This window comes from Sarcophilus harrisii, chromosome 1 (assembly GCF_902635505.1).
Source record: "Sarcophilus harrisii chromosome 1, mSarHar1.11, whole genome shotgun sequence".
NCBI lineage: Eukaryota > Metazoa > Chordata > Mammalia > Dasyuromorphia > Dasyuridae > Sarcophilus > Sarcophilus harrisii.
In genome coordinates this window covers 307596899-307608714 of record NC_045426.1, presented here as the reverse complement: position 1 = coordinate 307608714, position 11816 = coordinate 307596899, and the positions used below count along the sequence as shown (strand labels likewise).

General features: G+C 35.9%; 1 protein-coding gene across 1 annotated transcript in view; it reads right to left on the bottom strand.

The window, feature by feature from the left end:
* Window positions 1-409: 409 nt before the first annotated feature.
* Window positions 410-11816, bottom strand: part of TMEM114 (transmembrane protein 114) — a 49472-nt gene continuing 38065 nt past the window's right edge. The window contains exons 3-4 of the mRNA XM_003761718.2: window positions 8192-8329; window positions 410-2089 (exon numbers count right to left, since the gene is read on the bottom strand). Coding sequence (XP_003761766.1) covers window positions 1857-2089; window positions 8192-8329 — 371 coding nt within the window. The 3' untranslated portion in view covers window positions 410-1856. The remainder of the gene's footprint in view (window positions 2090-8191; window positions 8330-11816) is intronic.

Sequence of the window (11816 nt, the reverse complement as noted above, 5' to 3'; positions counted from 1 at the left end):
TTGCTGGAATTGAGATGCAAATTTTAAGAATAATTATGAGATGAGACTTTTATAAAATACAGATTTAGACTGCAGAGTACTCAGCTTCCAAGGATGAATTTAAAGAAAGTACAGGAAGTTGTGGGGTTTCTTTTTTCATATTATCAACATTAATTTGCTCCAGGCTTCTCAGGTGGCAAACAAAACAAGGGATCTATATATCATCCTCAATTGTATTTATGCATTTCTGTTCTAACTTATCTCCAGGGTTATGACATTTTGTATTATTTGATAACCATACTACTACTGAAAATAATTTTCCACAATTTACTTGTAATAATCTAGAGCACCTCTATTCTTTAAAAAAAAAAAAAAAAAAAAAAAAAAAAAAAAAAAAAAAAAGAAAGAAAGAAAGAAAGAGAGAGAGAGAACTAAGGCGTGAAGAAATGCATTTGAATTGCAATAGAAAGGATCTAGAGCAGACAAAAGGAAAATCTTTCAGGCTACAATATTTGATTATCAGACATCGGAGTTATGTAATCTACTTCCCAGTTGTGCTTCAAGGTAGAAGCACATTCATCTGATGGTACCTGTCTAAATACAAGGAGATATACTATTCAATTTTCTATAATCTTTCCAAGTTCTTAACCTGAGGTCCATAGACTATTTAGATTTCCCAGTTCTCATAAACTAGATAGGAAAAAAGTATATCTTTATTTTAATTGCTTTTGGGTTTTTTTTGGGGGGGGGAACTTAAATATCTTGTTTTATAAATCTAAAAACATTAGTCTGTGAAAAGATCTAAAGTCTTCACCAGGTTGCCAAAGGAGTCCATGATAAAATAAAAGTTAAGAATCCCTGAACTAAAGGATTGAGTAAATCTGTATTAAATAGGATTCTGTGATGTATTTCCTATCCCCCCCCCAAAAAAATAGAAAGCTTCCAAAGAACTTGGGTAGTGCTATTTTTTGTCAGAAACCCATTGCCTAGAAATGTTGTAAGGAGAATTATCTATTGAAAAGAGACTTGACAAACAGCATTTTAGAGACAGAGACTTCAATCCAGACATCAATAATAATAACACCAATAAAAACAGCAGCACGCAACCAGAAGCAGTATAGATGGAAACATATTTGTTCTCTGGAGCACAGAAACCATAATACTTGCTACTGTCATTAAAGCCCCTCTGAGTCACAGGTATCCCTCACTTTATGCACACTTCATGTAGTGATAAAAAATAATCTATAAAGTCAAAAGTGTGTGAATTGGATTCTGTCCTAAATATGGTAGGCAGGGTAACTGCCTGAAACACAGTAACGGATTTTTATACAAAGTGAAAAATGTTTTTTTAATATGAATAAACACCCTTGAATGCATCATCCTTTTAAGTTCTGATATTTGCATATTGGGTGTACTAAAAATGGGGTATACTTAAAAATTCAATAAATCTCTACTTCAGACAAAAGCTATGATTACAATTGGTAGGCAAGGAATTTTTAGAATTTTAAGAAAAAGAAAAGAGTACCAAAACCTACAGCTAAGCTAAATTATATTTCATCATACTTAACTGTCTTATACACAAGAAAATATCTTTACTCTAGCCTACACACATACACAGACTAATAAATACAATAACAAAAGTGGCTCATACTACCACTCTAATGACAATGAGACAGTGGTCAAGTCATAATATAAGTCCATTGGAGGTATGGAGGGCAAGCTTCTTTGCTTCCTGGCTATTTTTTAGGAATAGGAAACAACAGTACAGCACATCTTTGGATTCAAAAGCTAATACATAGCTTTGGCCTTTGTTTTATGAAAGAGCCTCCCACCATTTCCCATTTTCCCCAGGGCCAAGACTCCCTGCATTGATCCTTTCATATTGCTTGGTCCTGTCTCCGTTTCAAGCCAACCACCCTTGCTGCCAGTAGGAATGCTGCCCCAGTGAGGAGTTCAGAGATGAAGGAGATCCAGCCGAGAGCTAGGGACCATCCGAACCTGATATCCACCTGGTCCAGGAGGTCCTTCTCTTCCAAGAGGCAGACTGCTTCTTGGAAAGCTGCTGCTGAGTAGGCAATGTAGACACTGATTCCAGCGAGAGTCACCAAGGCTAAAGACAAATCAAAAGAAATTAAAAGTCAAGTCATAGAATTACAGCTTCAAAGTCTCAGGGTTGAATGAAACATGAGCTGCAATGTAGTCTAACCCATACTCTTCCAAAAAAAAGAAAATTCCTTCTGAAACAATGTCTTCTATAACAATTTATCATCCAACCCCTGACCAAATATCTCCAATGAAGGGAAACCTATTGCCTCTCAAGAAAACTTAATCTACTTAAAGATAGTTGTAGTTATGAAAAAAATTTTTATATGAATGCAAAACGTGCTTCTTTGAAATTTACATCCTTTGCTTGTAAGCCTACCTCCAGGACCTAACAGAACAAGCCTAATCCTTCCTAGGAATATAGCCTTTCAAATATCCAAAAGGAGCATCATGTCCCCCATGAGTCTTCTCTTCTCCAAACTAAAAATCCCTACTTCTTTTAAATGATCTTCACACAGATGCATATTAAAAAATCTATTTTCTGTCTTCTATAGAAATATTAAAAATAAACATTTTCTGCTTTAAAATATCTTCTTTGAGCTTGTTCTCTAAAGAAGGTGGGTATGTTTAAAGACAAAGGGTTTTATTTTTAAGGAAATTTGGATAGAAATTAGCAGTGTGCTGGTAAATATTAAATAACTGACTCAGGACAAAAAAGTATTCATGACACTTTTAAGATTAATCCAATTTATTAATATTTCATCTACCATTTTATTAAATCTAGTCAATAAATAAAACAATAAGTTAAGTTCTGATTTGTAGCTTTCACTGGTTTCCAAATTCTACAAATTCACAATGAACATTTAAAAGTCAGCTTTTGTGAGCCAGGATGACCTAGCTTCAGCCTACCACTGATGAAAACTCAACTTTGAACAAAAAATCTTGTCTTATTGCTTTCCCAACCCCCTGAAGGGATTTTTTGTAACCCACCCAAAAGAATTATGCACGTGTGCTCTGGCATGCTCTAGACAGATAGATAGATGGATAGATAGATAGATGATTGATATTGAGATATATTGATCCTAGGGCAGAAATCTTTTTAGTCCTTGAGAAGAAGGAATTGAGTAGTTCTAGATCAAGATTACATGACAGTTTTTAGTGATTTGTTCTGGAATGTCAACTCAAAATTGTAATATCTGACATTTTTCTTGTTCAAATCCCTTTAAATTATCTCAAAGTAGGGAGACAATCAAGGGCTTTCAGGGAAGAAGGGGTAGTACAGAACTAGTCCAGTTGGTGATTTCTCTTTCACAGCTAGAAATACTTAGATATAAACTGGAATGTTTAATTAAATAAATTATTTCTGGAACATTTTTGCCTAAAATGCAAAATATATTATTAATATTTCTCTCTTTAACATTCATATGACATGGACTCAAGGTCTTTCCATATTTGGTTTTCTTTCCTCTGAACAATCTCCAGCTTATGAATTTCCTTCCTAAACTGTAGTACAGAAAATTGAATGTGATACTGAGATATTATTTGACTGGGGCAGAGTATTGTGAGACTATCAATTCCTTATTCCTGGAAGTTTTGTCAATTTTAATGCAGCCCAAAATAGCATTAGCTTTTTTGTCAAATTATGTCTAATACATATATACACAAGCATATACACATACTACCTTCAAAGAGACATGTGCATTATCTGTAAAATGTTAAATTCACTACTTCTACAGATAATTTTGCTGCCCTGGAAGGTTTTTAGTCAATTGCTAGACTATTAACTCCTGTCCACCGACCACCCATCCTCCCTGTTCTCTCTCTCTCTCTTTCTCTCTCTCTCTCTCTCTCTCTCTCTCTCTCTCTCTCTTCTTCTGTATGTGTGTTATGGATGGATGGATGGATGGATGGCTGTGTGCCTATGAATTCATATACACACAACGTGTGTGTGTGTGTGTGTGTATGTGTATAATTACAGAATCACAGAATCCAAGAGCTAGAAGGCACTCTAGTGGTGCACTAATCTAACTCATACTTGTACAGTATCCTGAGTCATTCATCTTTGTTAATTAAAATAAAAATAGAGGTAATATCAATTGAAGGGATAGGAGAGGACTCACTGCTTGGCTCCAGAGGCTAGTACAAAAGTACTTCTATGGCGTAGAAATTATATTGGAGTTGGACACTGGACACCTGGATTCTAGACTTGAACTTTTGCCAGTAGGTAGTTAAGTGACCTCAGAAAAATTAGTTCCCATCATGGGTCCTCAGTTTCCTCCACTCTAAAATGAGGAGGGGTATGGGGTTAGTTGCTCATCCTTCACAACCTTGAAATTCTCTACTGGGATTCCTATGATATTCACCAAACTCTAAAGAGAAATCATCTTCTCCTGTTATGAAATTTTATAGGCAAAACTATCCAAACCCCTCAAAGTTATACCAATTATTTGAGTTCTCTGTTGATGTTAGTACTATTTTAATAGATCCTTTTTTTTTAACTTTCCTAATTATATAAAACACACACACACACACACACACACACACACACACACACAAAGTCTTACCCTTCACAGTAATTTTTACTTTCCAAAAGGAAAATGTAAAAAAAGGGCTCACCTCTAGGGGAGAAAGAGTGGATTCACTCTGAAAATTTTAAACATGGAGAGTAGAAAATATGGTAAATTCAGATCCGTGTAGGAATAAGTACCTTGGTCAGAAATAGGAGTGAAAGGTGAGATTTCCTATACTCAGAAACTCCTAATTGTTATACAAAAGCTTCATGTTTCCCCCTTTCCTGCTACTTGGAAAATTTCAATTGTCTCCTTTTTATTTGAAATTTATTTGAGAAATTTTGAGACTTGAAATTATTTAAGACTTGAAATTGAGATTTAATTTGAGATTATTTGTGATATCTGAGAAATATATAGATATATCAGCTATATCATGAAAACTGATAACAGGTCCAGTCTAATTTACTCAGCTGATTTGCAAGAGCAAATTATAGAGATAAGATAATCAATCCCATAAGAACAGAGTACAGTGGAAGGAGCAGAAGTTGAGAAATGAGAATCACACTGAACACAACAAATTAGACTAGTCTCAGTTGATCCTTGGAGTAGGGGATATTGTGGATCTTAATTATATCAGTTGTGTACATGTTAAGCTTAATGCTTCCTGGGCATTAGAACTGCAATGCCAGCCAATAGAAAATAGATAATTGGTATGTGCTAGAAATCCTCTGTGATTATAGAGTCATACTGAATAGGTTCTCTTTGGTCAACTAACTGAAAGAAAAAGGAAAAGAACACATTTTTCTACTCACATTTTATTTTGGAAAAAGCCTTTCTTTAGAATAACAACAGATTGTTAATACGTAAGATGAGAGATTTTATGAAACAAGAATTAAATAAATAAAAACATGGTACAATTTAAATATCGTCAACCACTAAACTTAGTTGTTTTTAATAATTGTTTAAATTTGGCTTTCCTTTCTACCCTCAAAATAACTTAATTTGCACCCTGTATACAATCTTTTCAAGACAAACAATTTTGAAAGACTTGAGAATTATGATTAATATGTTAACCAACCATGATTCCAGAGAACTAATGAGGAACCAAGGCACCTACCTCCTGACAGAGAGGTAAAGAACTGGAAATAAAGAGATTTATTTTTGGATGTAGGCAATGTGGAAACTTGTTTTGCTTTACTATTGAGTATTTCTTATAAGAATTTTTTTTTCTTTTTTTGTTATTGTTTTCTTCAGTTAGGGAGAGAAAAAAAGTAAATTCTTGTTCATTGAAAAATAATCATTTTGCAAAAATAATCATAACAATTTTGGTTTGTTTTTACTTTTTTAAAAGCTTTTATAAGCCAGGTATTGCCTATCCACAAATAATTCTGTTCAGCCCCACTTGAGCTAATTTCAGGCTACTGGGCTTTAGAACTTAACCTGAGGAGCATCTAGATGATCAAGTGGATAGAGCACCAGCCCTAGAATTCAAATCTGGCCTCAGACACTTAACACTTACTAGCTGAGCAAGTCACTTAACTCTAGTTGCCTCACCAAAAAATGATAATAATAATAGAACTTATCCTGAACTAGCTATCAAAATTCTTTTAAATCATTCTGATTGTTACTGCTTCCCTATTGAGACTTTAAATGTCTTATTTCTAGAAGTCCAGGAAATCTCAAATTTTCAAGATGTTTCTCACCAATAAACCAAATTAGCTCCATACCTACATATGTACATATGATATTTCCACAGTCACCTACCTACAGATCCCCTTATACTTATGGCATGTAGAAGGAGGTTGGAGAAGAAAACAAAAAAAGAAAGAAAAACAGAACATGTTATCAGGTACTGTTTCGTTTCTCTCTGTAGTTGAGGGAGGAAGTTCCTTTTTTTTCCATCCAAAGGATTTATACATAGCTATAAAAGTTATATTGCATATCACGAATAAAGATTACATTTTAACTAAATATTCATACTTTTTGAAGTAACTTTGTCTCTTCCCTCCTCCCCCGCCAGCATTTCAAATACAGCTGGTACGTTAAAAAAAAAAAAAAAAAAAAAAAGTTTCTAATGTAGTTGCAAAATGGTACAGTTTCTTAAAAAATGAAACAAAATAAAACAAGAAAAAACAAGAAGGCTTGCTTCAATTGGTTAGAATTCACATTGCATGCTCTATCTTCAAAAGGCCCACCTTCACTCCAAAAAGAGATTGTACATGCTCCTTTCTGGACTTCGCCTAGTGCACATAGTAGGTGCTTAATAAATGTTTGCTGACTCTTAACTTACTCCCTGACTCCATCTACATACATACACACACACACACACACACACACACACACACAGAGTCTCTCCCTGTGGGGATATGATGGCTTTTAAACAGTCATGAGTTTTTCCCTAGATCTGAGGCTGAGTAATGGAAAAGAGTCATCCACAAATAAACAACCCCTTCTCTAGATTCTTCCTAGAAAAGGTTTGGCTTTTCTGCCTCATCACATGCAATTTGGAAATGTGCATGCAAAGGCTAATTTACCACCAAAAAAAGCATGGAAATAGAGTACATTGAAGCCATCTGTTTCATTGGTGTGGTGAATATTTATGCTTTTTTTGTTTCAGAAAAACACATTTTTAATTGTTTCCCTTATGAATTCCTTAAAAAAAAATAATAATAGCCTCCTTTCAAGCCATTTCCTTGAGATGAAGTCATTTAGGGTCCCTCTGCCATTTCTCTTACCTTCAACTCTTCCCCTCTGATTCATAATTCCCAAACATTGGGATACAGTGGACATATGAAAATTGATTTCCTATTTAATAAAAATTGATTTGGTTTGACAACTTAAATTTTCTTCTAATTGGACAAGATTTAGCATAAAGTGATTGTCACTATCAAGTGGTTCAAGCAAGGCTCAAAAAAATGATCATCTTCTCATCTCTACAACTGATTCTCCCCAGTGAATGGGAGGTAGAGTGGCCCCATTATATGGGTCTTCAATTTCCTGATCAACTTAAGGAAGGAAAATAGATTGCAAAAATATTTAGATCACACCAGGAACAGCTAGATTTCATTTGCCGCTTACAACAGGAAAACTTGAAAAGTACAAGAATTGCCATTTTTTGATTTGAAGAACAAAATGGTTATTCATTCAACAAGCATTTATTAAAAACTTACAATGTATCAGACACCTCAGTGCAAAGACAAAATGAAAGGAACTGAGATCAAAAAAAAAAAAAAAAAACTAGAATCCCTTCCTCCAAAGGTTTTACATTCTCTTGAGGGACACAATATGAATTTATATAATTATATAAAATGCAAAAAATATAATTCTAGATTGAGAGGTCACTAGTAACTGCAAAAGAGTGGGAATTAAGAAATGCCTAGTATAAGAGAATGCATTTAAGCCTATCTTTGAAAAAAGGTAGGGATTCTAAGAAGCAAAGGGAAAAGACCTTTTTCTAAGGTATGGAGGCCCAACTTTTGCAAAAGCTGTGTGATGGGTATGTACTTGATTCTCATACTAGGATTCAGAGCAAATGCCCTGGAAATAAATGATCCTCTTAGAGAAAAGAAATATGGAAGCATCTGCTCTTGACCCAAAGCTCAATTTCCTACATAGTTATTTTCATAGTTTTGAACCCCAAAACAGGTTTAGTATAATACCTCCGAAAAGGAAAAGCATCCCAGTCATGAGGAGAAGGATATAGGCTCTGGCGAGGATGCTTATAAATCCCGTCATTCCTCCAAAAACCATCAGGATCAGGCTGAGCGGCAAAAGAATCACAAATGTCCCATGCATAGCTTAGGAGAAACACAAAGACAAAAATAAAACAGAAATGTGAATTGGATTTGCTGAGATATTATGCTAATAAGAATGCCAGATCAGGCTATAGGGTACAGTAGCTAGAGTGATGAACATAGGAGGATCTGAGTTCAAATATGATTCCCCTTCATGGGGGATGTGGTGATTGTGCACAAGTCAATCAACCTCTATCTTCCTCATTTTCATCAATTATAAAATATATAATAATAAGAGCATCAAGGGCAGCTAGATGGCATACTGGATAGAGTACCAACCCTGAAGTCAGGAGGACCTGAATTCAAATGTGACCTCAGACACTTAACACTGTCTAGCTGTGTGACCCTGGACAAGTCACTTAACCCCAATTGCTTCAGCAAAAGAGAGAGAGAGAGAGAGAGAGAGAGAGAGAGAGAGAGAGAGAGAGAATAATAAGAACTTCTATGGGTTATAGTAAATCCCAAGTGAGATAGTATATGTAAAGACTTAGCACTGTGTCTGGCAAGTGCTTAAGAAAGGGGGTGTTTCCTTCCATTCATCAAGACATCATATCATTAAATTAACACTCTCATTTTACAGATGAGGTCCAGAGTAGGAAAGTTACCTGCCTGACATCACACAATTAGTTAGTGGCAGGACTAGGACTGATATACAGTTTAGTGCCCTTTCCACTGCCCCAATCTGAGACCCATGGAGTCACGAAGGTCTCAGACCACTGTTGCTCCTGCCATTGCAAAGCACCTTGATGCAGGTTCTCTTCCCCTGCCACCATCAACCCCATGAAACCATAGACACCAATCCCACCCCCCCACTCCCCACTTTTTGACTTTGTCTAAGAGGAAGTTTTCCAGTTGGCCACAGTGCCAAAGATGAAGTTGAGATGAAACAGATATGGATCCATGTCTTATTAAAGGAAACCACGTCTTTTTATATAACAACTCTGTCCAAAGAAACAAAATAATACTATTGAATATTAAATGGACATTCCCAATTCCAAATCAGAGGAAGCCAATGTTTTCCTGACTCATTCGGAAATGTTCCTCTTCTCCTTTTCCTCCTGTAAGAGAGCAATTCATCTTAGCCCCAGATGCAGCTTCCCCATCCTTTAGTGCAAATATCTAAATACCTTTTTGCTGGAAAACAAGATACTTAAAATACCAATACTTTTCCCGACCACCAAAGCAAGGAAGGGAAAGGAAGACTGCGTGCTTCTTTACCCTTAGGATACCCCATAAAAGACAGAAAAATCCACTAGTCTCTAGAGATTAAGCTAAGCAAGCCTTTACCTGGAATCCTGCCTGTCCCAAAGAGGACCTAACCCAAAAAGTAGTCATTAACAGCTTAATATTGACTTGGAAGGAGTGTTCAATAGAGTGTCTCAGGGATCTCTGCAGTTTAACATTTTTAGAAATTTGGCAAAGATTTGGCATAGATTTGGCACACTTAGAAAATCTGTAAATGGTGCAAAACTGGAGAGATTACTAATTCACACTAGGGAGAATGCTAATACTGAATAACAGAGTCATGATTTTTTTTTCACAAGTTAGATAATAAGACAAATCTAATCATATAAAATTTCATAGAGATGAATTTGGTTTCAAAAATCAACATCATAAATATAAAATGAAAAGGCACAGCCAGTTTACCTGGATCAGCATGTATCAATATTGTAACAGAACCAGCATGTATAATAACAGATAAAGACAAGACCCTAGCAATTGGGAGTTCCAGGAAAGACCTTAGGAAGAAGGAAGTTTTTCAAGAAGACTAAAGCAGACTTGAGCTACATTCAAGAGACAGTGTCCAGGAGTAGGGAGATGAATATCCTGACCCACTCACTACATCTGGGGTATTGTGTTGAGTTCCATAGGCCACAGTCTAGGTAGGCTATTGTTAACTTGGAGATTACCCAGAGGAAAGCCACTAGAATGGTGAAGGAACTCAAATTCAAGTTAAACCAAGATTTGTTGAAGAAATTGGAGACGTTTAATCTGAGGGAAAAAAGACTTGCAAGAGGAATGAAGGAAACCTGCCAGATATGGTGTTAAGCACTTTACAAATATTATCTTTTTTTATTGTCTCCCTGATGACAAAACAGCCTTATATAAATGTTTCTTCAATGCTTCTACAAATGCTCCAACAACTTTGGGAAACGAGTACTCTTATTATAGATGGGAAAACGGAAGCAGACAGAAGCTAAGTAATTTGCCCAGTTACCCAACTAGTAAGTGTCAAGGACAAATTTGAATTTAGGTCTTCCTGATTCCAGACCCACTTCTCTATCCCCTTTACTACCCAGCTGCTTCTAAGACAGGGAGACATCAGAACTATCTACTCTCTCAAATACAATTATATTCCAAAGAGCAGAACCAAGAGTAATGGGACATGAGGGGGAATTTTTTTTTTCATGACAAAACCATTATTTTGCTGTACAAATAGAATCAGACTCTGAAATATTGTACAATTAGCTTGTGAAGGAAATCAAAAATGCAGGTGGGCAAAAATATAGGGATTGGGAATTCAATGTAATGGTTTTTAGTCATCTCCCAGAGTTCTTTCGCTGGGCGTAGCTGGTTCAGTTCATTATTGCTCCATTGGAAATGATTTGGTTGATCTCATTGCTGAGGATGGCCAGGTCCATCAGAACTGGTCATCATCTAGTATTATTGTTGAAGTATATAATGATCTCCTGGCCCTGCTCGTTTCACTCAGCATCAGTTCGTGTAAGTCTCTCCAGGCCTTTCTGAAATCATCTTGTTGGTCATTTCTTACAGAACATTAACATTCCATAATATTCATATACCACAATTTATTCAGCCATTCTCCAACTGATGGGCATCCACTCAGTTTCCAGTTTCTAGCCACTACAAAAAGGGCTGCCACAAACATTCGTGCACATACAGGTCCCTTTCCCTTCTTTATAATCTCTTTGGGATATAAGCCCAGTAGTAACACTGCTGGATCAAAGGGTATGCACAGTTTGATCACTTTTTCAGCATAGTTCCAAATTGTTCTCCAGAATGGTTGGATGTATTCACAGTTCCATCAACAATGTATTAGTGCCCCTGTTTTCCCACATCACCCATGAAGGGGAATTATGGGAGTTACAAAGTAGGTACAAAGCAAACTGAAGTCTGATTTGAAGAAAACCAGTACTGAACCCAATAAAGTGAAAAATGCTTAGAGCTATGCCTAAGAAAAATAGGTTGCTTCAGGAAGTAATGTGGGGGCCTCCCCTTTATTAAAGATCTTTAAACAGAAAGAAGCTGAATAGATAACCACTTCAAGGGATACTGTCACAAAAGAGAGATTATTGTTAAAGCCCAAATCTGAAGAAAGGACCCCTCAGGCCTCCTCCAGCTTGGAGATTCTGTAATTTTATTTCTTAACTATTGAAAATTACTTGATTTCGGCAAATTAAGACAACTCTAAGATACCACTACACACCTGTCAGATTGGCTAAGATGACAGGAAAAAATAATGATGATT